General features: G+C 37.4%; 1 protein-coding gene across 1 annotated transcript in view; it reads right to left on the bottom strand.

The window, feature by feature from the left end:
- TTN (titin) overlaps positions 1 to 13,866 on the bottom strand; it is a 235,038-nt gene that overhangs the window by 62,293 nt on the left and 158,879 nt on the right. The window contains 28 exon segments of the mRNA XM_071434272.1: positions 45 to 344; positions 803 to 1,084; positions 1,197 to 1,499; positions 1,606 to 1,908; positions 2,000 to 2,281; positions 2,370 to 2,520; positions 3,394 to 3,542; positions 3,633 to 3,947; positions 4,633 to 4,932; positions 5,022 to 5,318; positions 5,403 to 5,720; positions 5,807 to 6,106; positions 6,207 to 6,336; positions 6,436 to 6,468; positions 6,562 to 6,710; positions 7,126 to 7,434; positions 7,907 to 8,336; positions 8,825 to 9,015; positions 9,107 to 9,415; positions 9,518 to 9,817; positions 10,215 to 10,508; positions 10,594 to 10,878; positions 10,978 to 11,274; positions 11,385 to 11,684; positions 12,149 to 12,451; positions 12,549 to 12,920; positions 13,018 to 13,320; positions 13,425 to 13,724. Coding sequence (XP_071290373.1) covers positions 45 to 344; positions 803 to 1,084; positions 1,197 to 1,499; positions 1,606 to 1,908; positions 2,000 to 2,281; positions 2,370 to 2,520; positions 3,394 to 3,542; positions 3,633 to 3,947; positions 4,633 to 4,932; positions 5,022 to 5,318; positions 5,403 to 5,720; positions 5,807 to 6,106; positions 6,207 to 6,336; positions 6,436 to 6,468; positions 6,562 to 6,710; positions 7,126 to 7,434; positions 7,907 to 8,336; positions 8,825 to 9,015; positions 9,107 to 9,415; positions 9,518 to 9,817; positions 10,215 to 10,508; positions 10,594 to 10,878; positions 10,978 to 11,274; positions 11,385 to 11,684; positions 12,149 to 12,451; positions 12,549 to 12,920; positions 13,018 to 13,320; positions 13,425 to 13,724 — 7,605 coding nt within the window.

The following is a 13,866-nucleotide window of genomic DNA, read 5'->3' as shown; positions in this document are numbered from 1 at the left end:
TAAAGATTGGAGTATCTAAATAAAATTGAAAACTAAAAGCTTACGGAAACGATCCTTGGCTTTCATCTCATCAGAGATGAGAGGATCGCTTATGCCATAAAGATTTTCAGCATAAATTCGAATTTGATATTCTCTTCCTTCAAGCAGCTTGGGAATTTTGCATGTTGTCTTCACTGTCGCAGATGTAACTGGCATCCACAAGTCTTTGTGTGTATCCTTCTTCTCAATTATGTAATTTGTAATTTCACTGCCTCCATCATCTAATGGAGGTTTCCAGGAAACAACCATATGATCTTTAAAGACTTCATCAAATATAACTGGGCCTACTGGAGGTGATGGGCGATCTGTTTAAGAAAAAATAAAGCATACCCATGCTTTTTTTATGAACTTCACAAAACAACATAGATTAAACACTGTCAATACAGCAAATACAGTATAAAATTAGAAACTTGACAGCACAGTTATAATAAGGAATCAAGACTTCAGGGTTATTCCTCTGTAATACATGTTTGACATACTGGAATTAATTCCTCAATGCTTAGAAAGTATTTGTTGATTAACATTTTTTACAGTGTTGAGATTCTCTAAATGCATGTAGAGAGATTAAATGATTCATGCTGAATAAACAAATTCAGAGTTAAATATGTGCTTAAAAGAAATAAATAGCTTTTTAGTATAACTGAGAAAGCAGTAAATTGAATTATTGTAATAAAGAGCAGATTTCAATACTTAAATTTTATAAAAATCAATGAATTCTAATCACCAATAAAAATCACATACAATATTGTTCAGTAAAACCTACCAACGACATGAACTTGACAAAATCCTTTTCTTGATCCTGTGCTGTTCTCTACAGTAACACAATATCTGCCTGTGTCTTCACGGACAGATTTTACTATCCCCAAACAAAGAGTTGTAGGAGTTGTCTTAATCTTTATTCTGTCATCTTCTTTCACAACAATATCATCCTTTAGCCAAGTAACCTTTGGTGCAGGTTTGCCTGAGTAGCGTCCAGTCAAGCTGAAAGCTTCACCAACTCGGACAATAAGCTTGTCTCTAAAGTCAAGGTCAAGTGTGGGAGGAGCTGAAACACAAAATACACAAAGCCCACAAATGTCAGCAATATTAATATGAAAAAGTAAGGAATCAGTAAATGTAATTATTATTTTCAAAACAAATATGAAAAAGAAACATACCAATTTCATCCTTGCACGTGATTGGTTTAGTGCAAAATGATGGCTTGCCTTGCCCCACAATATTGCAAGCACTCACACGAAACTCATAGGAGTCACCTTCTTTCAAGCCTTCTACAGTGAATTTCCTATCAAGCATTTTCTCCTTTGTAACTTTGTGGAATTTGTCTTTTCCAATGAGGCGGCTCTCTAGAACATACATGGTGATATCTGAGCCTCCATTATATTTTGGAGGGTTCCAAGTTAGTGTAACAGAGTTCTTGGTAACTGCTTTTACTTCCAGGTCTTCTGGACGGTCAGGAACGGCTGTGAATAAAGTAAAAATAAGGTAGATTCATTTTTCTTCATATTCAGAATCTTCCTTGTGTATTAATCTCATATGAAAGCTCCCAAACAAAAAAAAAATTCTTACTTATTGGATCTCTAATGAGAATCTCTTTTGTTGTTTCTGTGAAAGGACCCATGCCAATTATATTCTCAGCTGCAATTCTGAAAAAGTAGGCTTTCCCTTGAATGAGTCCCTGAATAGTAGCATTCTGTCTTGTAACTGTGTAGGTCACTGGAGTCCAAGCTCTGTGGTCAGATTCACGTTTTTCAATTACATAGTTGGTAATAGGAGAACCACCATCATCTTCTGGAGTAAACCATGACAATTTACAAGAGTCATTAGTTAGATTCTCTGTAAGGAGTGGCATTCCAACTGGGCCTGGCACATCTGGAAGCAAAGGAAAAAATGGAGTATTGAAACATACATGCTGAATCTTATGAAACTGTACTTGTTCACAAGCACTGAAGCTGCTATTTACCTAGCACATCAACAATAATTGTCTTCTTCCTCTCACCACCATCATTTTTAGCAAGAAGAGTGTATAAACCCTGGTGACTCCTTTTGCAATTCCTGATGACTAAAGAAGAACTAATAGCTGTTTCTTCAATTTTGGCTTCTTCTGGCAAAGCTTGCTCATCCCTGCTCCAACTCACTGTCGGAGGTGGTTTTCCTGAGACATATGCTATGATCCGAATTACTCCTCCAGCATGAACAACAATTCTGTCCCTGACACTTGCATCCAAATTAATATCAGGAGCCACTGAGGGAAGAGAAAAAAAAAAGTCAATGACTTCCTTTTCTTAATTTGTGTTAGAGATACTAAGAATGTCAATCAAAATGATAAATACCAATTCTGTCCTTCATTTCAATAATGTCTGTAACTTCTCCAGGCTCTCCGATGCCAGCAGCATTTACTGCTCTAACTCTAAATTTATAAAAACAACCTTCTTTTAATCCTGTCACAACGAACTTGGTTCCTCTAATTTCTCTATCTTTTACCTGGAAAAAAAACATCGTAATCAGCAAACATCAAGATACCATCAATTTCTTTGCAGAGTTTGAAACAAATCTGACATTAGATGTTATTTCAGATTTACAAGAACACAAAAGTATTAAGTGTACATGGATGTACATGGATCTAGCTCACACAGAATTCATCAGAATTTTTAAAAGAAATATATCTCATGGACCTACAAGCTACTCTAAAGATTCGTCTTTTTTCTAACATATTCTAACATAGAAGGTTGTTAGAATTATCTATTTAGCAATTACAATAGTCTGGTCTCAGAAGAATTACATATATTTTTGGACACATCAACTCGTATAGGTGAGAGCAACAAAAAAAAGGGAATTAATTTATTTTCTTTTCAAAATTCAATAGAAAGTCTCTTTACCTGGAAACAGTATAGAAAATATGGGTTTTACTTAAAATGAACCCATGTATTTATGGAGATACAAAAAATAGCCAAGGTGTGCACCAGTTAGATTTTCAGTAATGCACTATTGAAAAAAATTAGGAAAATGTAGAAACATAGTAGTTGTAAACACTTTGACATCATCTGATACCACTGAGGTTTACTTATCTGACAGTTCTAACTTGGTCTTCTGTGTTTTTTAATCACATATTACCTACGTATTTTCTGACATCTTGAAATAAAAATTGTAAAATTCTATATCTAGTATTCGCAAAATAAACTTCATGTTGAGGAAGGACAAGCTTTGTCTGGTATTTTAAACATACAAAGATAATTATGGTACAAACTTTTAGAAAATAACTTGAATAGCAAAAATTTTTAAAGAAATTTTTTCTGGAGCAATTCATATTGATAGACACAGAGAGAAGTGCTGATTCTGCAATGGTTTTCCACCTACCCGTTCCCATTCTTCCTTTCCTTCCTCTTTAAACTCAACAATGTAGCCAGTGACTCTAGAACCACCGTCCTTTACTGGTGGAGACCACTCCAAGTCCACAGAAGACTTTGTCCAATCAGTAACTTTTGGTATAGGAGGGCCAGGTGGGGCTGAAAAATATCATCATATAGCATAAAAATGTATTATATGATGTTATTTGAATACTTTCAAATTTAGAAAAAAATAATTTAAATATTTACCAATAGGATCTCTAGCAAGTGCTGGGTCAGATGGCATGCTTGGTGGGCCAACTCCAGCCGCGTTGATAGCTGACACACGGAACTGATACTCAGAGCCTTCAATAAGGCCTGTAACCTTGTATGAAACCCCCAGTGCCATAGGCTTGATAGGATCTCGGTTAACCCTGGTCCATCTCTTTCCAGTGGTCTCTTTGCGCTCCAGCCAGTAACCAGTAATAGGAGAGCCACCATCATGTTCTGGTTCTTCCCAGTTTACTGTCATTGAATCACGTGTTATACTGCTAACTGTTGGCTTGTCAGGAGGTCCAGGCACAGCTAAGGGAAAAAATTCACACATAGCTTGTAAAAAAATATGCTACAAATACATGGAAATAGCTAGAGTGCAGAAGAGCTATGCACTCACATGGTCACCATTGCACTAGGCAGTTAGCCATCTGCACAAGATTTCTTTCCTCATTCAGTTTCTCACCCCTATTCAGGTACATATAATTCTGTGAAAAATGAAACATCTTTCCTCTAGATAAAAATTGTCAAAAAATTTTTTGTCCTATTTCTGGATCACTACCTCATTTTAGTGCTCAGCTTAACACTTGCTGTTTTAAGAACCATTTTCTCTTGCCAGCCTAACAATCCTCCTAGGTCTGAGCTTTTCTGTATAACTTATCTTTCAAAACTGAAGGTAGGAAATTGATTCTTTCTGGTCCAAGACATCAATAATGTCCAAATACAATAGAATAACTTGAATCTTATCAAACAAATATTTACTTGTGTATTTAAGCATTAAAAGTATTGAAATTGTGCTTTAATATAACACAAATAGGCAGAAAAATATTTTAAGCGCTATACATGCTTTTAAGAACCAGGTACTACTGCTAAAACTCTTCAAGCTATTCTATAAAACTTAGTAAAGAGAGAAAACAGCAGTGGTATTTAACAGATGCTGTATGCATACCTGCACATGGAAACAACGGACATAACTTGAAAGCTTATTTCTACTTACTGAAAAGATTTCGTGCTGTTTCTGGCTCACTGTCCAAAGGTTCTCCAATACCATATTTGTTTTGTGCCATAATGCGGAACACATATTCATGGCCTTCCATCAGCTTGGGAACAGTGAATATGCATTCCTTGGGCTCATTAGTAACAGCCACCCATGTCTTCCTATTTGCTTCTTTTTTCTCTATAACATAGTTTGTAATCTTAGAACCACCATCATCTAATGGAGGAAGCCATGATATTGTCATTTTATCAGCCAAAATGGATTCAAATTTAATAGGTCCTACTGGAGGTCCAGGACGACCTACAAGATACGTTTTAAGAGAGAATAATTAATCAAGTATCAAATGCATGCTATCAATTAATGTAATTGTAAGAGTTCTTGATATGTACCCAGAACATTCAGGCGCATCTCCTTTGAAGCAGTTCCCAGGTCATTTACAGCTGTTATAGTATATAGGCCTGTATCATTTCTGCGAGACTGTTGGATCAATAAAGTGCAAGTATTTTCATCAACGATCTTGTTGACATGTTGATCATACACCACTGGTGATTTGTCATCTGGTTTCTTTGGAGGAGCTTTTAGCCATGTTAATGTGGGGAAGGGTACACCCTTTATCTTGGCCACAATTTTAACATCTGTTCCTTCTTCAACTTCCATAAATTCTTTCAGCTCAATAGATGGTGGACCTACAACAAAATGTTGAAAAAATAGTATACAAAAAGACTTCATAATTTTAAAATGGAATTTGTATTTCTAGTATCGCTACTTACATGTCTGGTCTTTGACAACAAGTGGGCCAACAGTGGCTGAAGGTCTGCTAGGACCTGCTATATTTACAGCTTTGACTCTGAATTCGTATTCTCCACCTTCTACAAGATCCTCAACAGTAAACTTTGTTTCTTCCACATCACGTCTGTTGCATTGCTTCCAAGACTCTTTCACTTCTCCAGTACGATCCCAGCGGAGACACTCAACATTATAATGTGTAACAGGAGCTCCACCATCATTCTTTGGTGGTTTCCATGTCAGGCTCACTGTGTTCTTGGTTACAAGGCCGATCCTCAGTTTAATAGGCGGATCAGGAGGATCTTCACAAACAAAACAGAAGAGTGAATAAATCCAGCATGCAGTACCATGTGGTTTAAAGGATTTGTTTGACTTTAATTTTACTTACGGATTGGATCTCTGGCTGTGGTCCGCTGGATGGTTTCTGCAGGAGGCCCAACTCCAAAACGGTTTTCTGCACGTACCCGGAAGAAATACTCTTGGCCAGTTATGAGATCAGGTACCACAAAGGAAGTACTGCCACAGTTAGGATTGACTTTAGTCCAGGCCTTCCCATCAATATTTCTCTTCTCTATAACATAGCCTCTGATTCTATCTCCACCATCATCATCTGGCATCTTCCATGAGAGTTTACAGCTACCTCTTGTAATATCACTTACTTTAAGGTCTTTTGGTGGACCAGGGACATCTGTTGAGATAAGAGCACAACAGACAAAATTTTACTTAAGTATTTAGAAAAATAAGACTAAACCCTAACATTTGGATACTTCAGTATATGCAAGCCATACCAAGCACATTGACTCTGACATGCACTGTCTTTTGTCCTGCTTTATTCTTTGCTGTAATACTGTATCGTCCAGAGTGACTTCTGTTGCAGTCAGGGATGATAATCTCTGAACGTGTATCAGTTGCTGCCACCTGCGTATTATAAGAGCAAAAAGAAGTTATAGAGCAAACTTGAATATTTATGTTTCAAAAATGCAACAATACTGAGGTTAAAAGTATAGCTTGCTTTACCTGAGCTTCTTCAGGTACATTATGACCTCCCTCCTAGAAACAAATGGAAATAATATAAATGTAAAAGGGAATAGGCTTAAATGTCTAGAAAGAGGTGTAGGAAAAAAACCTATTACTTTTACTAACCTTTGCTGCTGTTTTTGCTTTTCCTTCATACTCCCAAAATGTTTTTGGAACTGGACGACCCTTGATAACAGCTGGGATTTTAATTGTTGTGCCAGCACGACAAGAGAGCAAATCCTGTGCTCCAAGATCAAGGAAGATTTCTGGTTCCTCTGCAAAAATATTTAAATATATAAATTTTAAGAGCTACTGAAAGCAAAATCCCATCATCACTGAGCTGAAATCCCCCAGAAACATGTGGAATGCATGCTCATGTGAGAAAGGCTGGACATACAAAAAGGAAACTGTGAAGTATACAAATAGAAAAACTCATTGCTGTAAATTTTTCATAAAATAAACAGTATTTCATTAGTATGTGTGTAGGTGCTCATCAGTTTCCTGATGGAGCATTCCCTGGCAATGGACATAATAATGAAACTTTCAAAGATGTGTGTCAGTCTTTTGTTACATTCTTGTATAATTTTTTATTTTGTTTTGACTTTGGCTTGCTTGGCATCCTTTTTGAACATTCATAGCAGTAAGTGGCATTTACATAAAAATACCGAAATCAGTTCTTGGAACTCTTACCTAGAATATCTTGGATAGGTATCTCTGATGTTGCAGGACTTGGTTCTGATTCTCCAGCAGCATTTACAGCTTTCACCCTAAATCTGTATTTCCTGAGCTCTTTCAAGTTGGGAATAACACATTCGCAAGTAGGAAAGAGTTTGTCTCCTTCATTCACCTTCTTCCAATCAGTACTACCTTCATCTTGCATTTCAACAATATATCCTTTTATAGGACTCCCACCATCCTTTTGAGGAGGCTTCCATGCAAGTGCTACAGATGATTTGGTTTTGTCTTTGACCTCTGGGCATGATGGTGGACCAGGCACAACTGGTAAAACAAGATCAAGTAAAAATTACCTGAGTGTTAGTGTCTTCCTATATTTTTCTAGATAGGTTTCTAAAAGAATGCAAGTATTTTCATTTCTGTACCTGTATATAGAGTATAAATACTGGAATGTGCATACTGATTATATATATATTCCCTATGTTAGCAAGGGATACTTATGTACAAGGCAGAAGTTTATTTGACAATGCCTACACTGGTGTAATTACAGTATTAGGTACATAAAAGAGGTAAAAAGTTAAAATTACAGCTAATTATTTTTAAAATTTTAAAATCAGAAACTTTGTGTCAATATATTCTCTTAGGTTTAATGCAAATAAAACCTTTGATTAGTGTTAGTACATTAATACTTCATTATTAATAATTTTCATTAATAAATTAAAAAAGTAGTAGTAACACAGTTTTTGTTCTGCTGTGATACAGTCCTCTAAGACAGTCATACAAATAATATACTTACATATAGGATCTGCTGCCAAAGCTGGATCTGATGGTTCACTGGGAGGGCCAATTCCAGCAAGATTTTCAGCCATAACTCTAAACTGGTATTCAACACCTTCAGCCAAACGAAGCACATTGTGCTCCAGACCTTTTACTGATGGTTTTGTAACAGGAGCCCTGTTGACACGTGTCCAGTAGACACCTCCCACCTCTCTCTTCTCCAACCAATAGCCAGTTATTGGGCTGCCACCGTTGTCCAAAGGAGGCTCCCAAGTCACCAGCATAGATGATCTGGTGCGATCCAAAATTTTTGGCTTTCCAGGAGGTCCAGGAAGACCATAGGGATCCTTAATGACAACTTTTTCGGAGAGGCATTCATCACTTATTCCATATTTGTTTACAGCCCGGACTCTAAATTGGTATTTTTCATTTGTTGCAAGATTCCATACCTGAAAAAGAGGACTTAAATCAATACTTGGCTGCTTTCAGAATCAACTTATTTGGATTTAAGCAGAAGTATTCACTTCAAATTCTATCTTGCAATCAGACTGATGTACTTATGTTTATGTACTACATAGTTCTATGTGATGTCCTAAGAATACTCTTATTTCATGTGCATAGGACTGAACATAAATAAAAATGTCATCGTGTTTGTTCTTGCAGTTGGTAAAAAAAAATTAATAATTCTGGAAAATGGAAAGGAAGGTGTCTTCTCTCTAGTTCAGCTGAGGTTAAATAGCAAAAGTGAACAATTTCTTTTGTTTTGTCACATAAGGGATAAGACAGATGCATGGATAGGAAACATTCATCCAGTAATTCTGGAGTCTAAATGGAGCACGAGCACAGGTACTTATGCAAGTAGCAGTTTCCATTAAATATGAAGTAATTTTATTTTTATGCATACTAAAGTATGTAATAAAAATATTTTATAAATTACCCCATATCTTCTCTCAACAGCGCCTTTGGAGACTTCTTCCCACTCAGACTTCTTCTTACTAGCATCGCGTTTTTCAATAATGTAATGGGTAATTTCACTACCACCATTATCAAGAGGTGCATCCCATGTTAAATAGCATGATTCTGCTTTAATATCAGAAACAGCAAGATTTCTTGGTGGAGAAGGACGATCTGTATGAAAGCAATAGAGCATGGAACTACATTAAAAAGAAGGCAAAGGCATTTAAATAGCTGTCATTTTATTAAAATGTTGCATCCTTACCATACACTTCGACATGCACGTTGCGGAATGCAGTGCCAAGACGATTGGTAGCTCTCACAGTGTAAGTGCCTTTATCACCCCTCACTGCTGCAGGAAGGGTGAGTTCTGTTTTTGCATCAGTTCTAGATACTTCTTCCTTGCTTATCTTAAGTGCATCGGATGTTTGGTCAATTAAAACTTCATTCTTGTCCCATTCAATCTTCGGCATTGGCAGGCCTGTTACATCAGCAGGAATGCTAACTGGTTCTCCTGCCTTGACTTTGATAGTATCTCCTCTCACAGCCAAACGCAATGTAACCGTTGGAGGCACTGAAAGAAGGAAAGTGACAGAGTGAAGATGGAGATGAAATAGAGAAAGTGCCTTGAAGTGTTCTAAAGATATTTATATGGCTTTATTTAAAGTTGATATACCTTCATCATCTTGTATAACTACATTGAGGGGCAGTGATGGCTCGCTTTCTCCAATCTCATTGACAGCTTTCACACGAAACTCATACATATGAAGTTCATCGAGTTTTTCAACGAGAAGAGACGTTTTTGGACAGAGCCTTGCATTAACTCTCTCATAATCTTTTGAATCGTGTCTCCTCTTCTCAACAATATATCCTAAGATGGGACTACCACCATCACTGCGTGGAGGCTTCCAGTCAAGTGTAATGGATGACTTCGTCCTCTCTGTGTACATGAACCTCTCAGGTGCTGTTGGAGGACCTATTAATACAGATAAATTGCAATAAGAAAAAATTAAAATTCCAGAGAATTTTAAATCATAAGAATGCAGTGGCTCTGGCCTTTTAAAACCATAGTTTTTACATGCAAAGAATCTGAGTATGATTGTGGCTCGTATAAAGTTTCTCATGTATGTAGAGAAAAAAGTAATAATCAGTGTCTCAGTTGGCACCAATATTTTGCTATGTAAAGAACTACACTAGCTTCAGAGAACTGATTCAGAAACTTGACTGAAGTAATGAAGCTAAGGTAGATGCCTACCCATGTAGCTGAAAAATAAACACACTTTCTGTACAGAAGGAAAGACAAAAATATTGTCTAATTAATCTGCCATTAATTTTTTTTCTTTTTAAAAACCTGGCAAAATGAGTCATCTTACCTAATGGATCAACTGCAAGAATGGGTCCTATTTCCACAGCTGGACCAGTACCAAATTTGTTCTTGGCACTAACACGGAATTTATATTCTTGCCCTTCAATTAGACCTGTAATATCACATTTAGATCTATCTGTGTCTACAGCAAGTCTCCATGTATGCATTTTGGCATCCTTCCTTTCAACAATGAAGCCTATGATATCACTGCCACCATCATCTTCAGGATCAGACCAGTTAAGCAAACACATCTTTCTGTTTGTGACTACTGGCTTTAGGTCAAGGACTGGTCCAGGGACATCTGAAAAACAAAATCAAACAAGTAAGGTAAAGCCTACACTGACCAAAAGAAACGCTTGTTTAATTTGAGAAAATATTTTTCTTACCAAATACTTCTACTCTGGTTCCCGCCGATTTTGAACCACTGCTATTGGCAGCAGTAATTACATATCTTCCATGGTCTTTTCTCAATGCATTCTTAATGGTTAACTCAGATTTTGTGCCAACATTTTCAATAACAACTCGATCTTTGTCTAATTCCCCCTCGTCTATAGCCCATGTAATGGTGGGAGCAGGACGCCCTGTCACAGTAGCAGGAATTTTAATAGTCTGTCCAGCCATGACCTGAATGCCTGCTTTCACAGAAACATCCAGCTCAACAGTGGGAGGCTCTGTGGAAGAAAGAGAAAAAGCTCATTAGTTGGAGGGAGGGATTCAAACCCACCTTTTAAGCATCTGGGCATTTCTTAAAAATAATACAATCTCAATACCTTTAGGTTCTGCAACAGTTGCGGGTTCAGTTTCCCCAGGTGGTCCTTCTCCAGCTGCATTGAGTGCAGTAACACGGAGTTTATAGTCTGCACCTTCCCTCACCTCTCCAACAGTAAACTGCAGGACCTTAATGGGTTTTGCTGTGCAGCGTGACCACTCATTCACACCCATCAGTTGTTTGTACACATGGTAACCAGTGATATCTCCACCACCATTATACACAGGAGGTTGCCATTCTAGCTCAATGGAAGTTGCACTTGTGTCAGCAATCCTTGGAATTGGAGGACCAGGTGGCACTATAAATAAATAAATAAATAAACAAACAAACAAACAAATACGTGTAAATAAAAGTTAAAGAATCCTATCTTGTCAACTGTCTGCTATTAGCGTCTCCTAATCCACTTACTTATTGGGTCTTGCGCAGTTTTTGGATCTGATGGTGGACTAAATTTACCAGGGCCAGCTGCATTTTCAGCACACACTCTAAAGATGTAAGTTAAACCTTCCAACAGTCCTTCAACTCTTACTTCCAGAGCATTCACAAGGTTCCTGTTGACCCGAGCCCAATGAGTACTATTGATTTCACGTTTTTCAATCCAGTATCCTATGATAGGGCTGCCATTATCTTTTGGTTCATTCCACTTAACCAGCATACTGTTGCTGGTTACATCTTCCACATCAGGCTTATTAGGTGCATCTGGTGGAGCTGAAAAACAAAAAGGTGGTTTTGCCATCATTGCTGTCTCTTCAGAGCTTATTGAAAGCTAAGAGAGCACTATGATATAACAAATTACTAATTTTAATTCATAGTTTTTCTGTTCTCTTAGAGCCTTTGATTCCTAAAGGTGATCAGTAAGCAAATTTGCAATGGTTCTCTTTTTTGATAAGAATACTAGTCTATGAAGCACAAAGAATGTCACTATTCAGATGTTAAGTGTTTTAAGGGTAAAGTTTTATGACAGTCATCATCATTCTTATGTGTTTACCATTGAAATTAGAGTATTTTTGATAGTTGTCTGTATTTCAATGGTTTAAAATGTGCAATAATTATCACATAGCTCAAGTTTCTTCTGGGAAACATCTGCACAGATAAAGCTGAGTATTCTAACAGTCTGATAGAGTTTCACACCTTGTTTTCTGAAAATGTTGTTTTTCAAAATTGAAACTTACAGAAAGGATCTTTAGCTGTCATTGGTTTTGAAACACATGGTGGTCCTGCTCCAACTCTATTTTCAGCAAATACACGGAATAGATACTCTTTTCCTTCAATCAGTTTTGTTACATGGAATTTGCAATGCCTGAGTGTTGAACTGACAGTGACCCAGCCCATTTCAGCTTTTGTATTGTCTTTCTTTTCCAGTACATAGTTTAGGATTTCACTTCCACCATCATCAAGGGGAGGCTCCCACTTGCAAAGGACAGAATTTTTCCTCAAATCTTCAAATACAAAGTTGACTGGTGGCCCAGGTGTATCTGTTAGTAAACCAAGAAAAATGATGAGTACTCAACTTGCGCACTTCCTACCTAATACTCGGAACAACTAGATGTTTTGAGGACATTCTTTACATACCCAGCACATTGACTTCACATGAGGCTTTTGCAACTCCATGATCATTTTCTACTTTAATTGTAAATGTGCCATGGTCTGCTCTAATGGAGTCACGAACTGATAGTATGGACTCTCCTTCCTTGTGGTTGTCAACACTCATACGTTCTGGCAGTGAAAGTTGGAAAGGTTTCTCTTCTTCAGCTTCACCCTTCTTCTTTTTAGGTGCTGTTACTCTCTTTTTGATATCCTCTGGTCTGATAACTTCATCATTCCTCAGCCAAGTAATAGATGGATAGGGTGACCCTGAAATATGTGCCTCAAGTATGATCTCATCACCTCTCTTCACCTCAAGGCCAGACTGTAGGTTTGCAGCAAGGAAGACTTTTGGAGCCTCTGTAATAACAAAGAATGAGAAATGAAGCGTAGAATCTTTCAATATGTCTGAGGATATATGGCAATTAATACAAATGATCTAATGAACAATTCATACCAATAGGATCCACAGCTTTCACAAAAGGAGTAATCCGAGAAGGCTCACTGATGCCAGCAGCATTCTCAGCACGAGCACGGAACTGATACTCCTTTCCTCCCTCAAGGCCTTTCACCGTGTAAGTTAGTAAGGGTACCAGATAGTCATTGCATCTCTCCCACCTCTCTTTGCCCTTAGCAAGCTTCTCTATTATATAGCCCATAATCTTGCTTCCCCCATCAAACAGGGGTGGTTTCCATGTAAGAGTTACTGATTTTGATGTTGGATTATGGACTTCAAGGTCGACAGGTGGATCTGGGGGCTCTGTGAAAGAGTAGATCAAAAGAAGGATCATATGAGAAAAGAGAGTATGAAGATTTTATTTAAAAATCAGATTTTTAGATTATTTAACAGAAAGACAAACTTACGTTTTGGGTCTTCTGCAATGATTGGGTTTCTTAGTTCAAGATAATCACCCCCTCCAATCTTATTGACAGCTTTAACACGGAAGTAATATTCACAGTTTGGGATAAGATCTTTGACTTGCCATGAAAGCTTATTTTCACCAGACATGACTGGGATATATGTTTTACGACCAGCTTCCCTGCGTTCCAGAACGTAATGCAAAATAGGAGTACCACCATCAAAGTCTGGAGGCTCCCAGGATACTTTGCAAGAATTCTTGGTTACTTCGCTTGCCTTGATGTCTTTACACTGTCCAGGTGGACCTGTTTTAAATAAGAATGAAGCAAGTAGTTAATTAAATAGATGTGGAAGTGTATTCTTATAAATATGAAATTATATTTCATTTCTTTGCTTTGCAGAAAGCAAAGACCACAAGTGTGGACTACACAGCATCTATATGAACTT

Source organism: Agelaius tricolor, unplaced genomic scaffold, assembly GCF_023055355.1.
Source record: "Agelaius tricolor isolate 1412-34295 unplaced genomic scaffold, bAgeTri1.0.p SCAF_10, whole genome shotgun sequence".
In the NCBI taxonomy this organism is placed as follows: domain Eukaryota; kingdom Metazoa; phylum Chordata; class Aves; order Passeriformes; family Icteridae; genus Agelaius; species Agelaius tricolor.
Note: the sequence above shows the minus strand (reverse complement) of the source record. Positions and strands in the feature narration are given on the sequence as shown.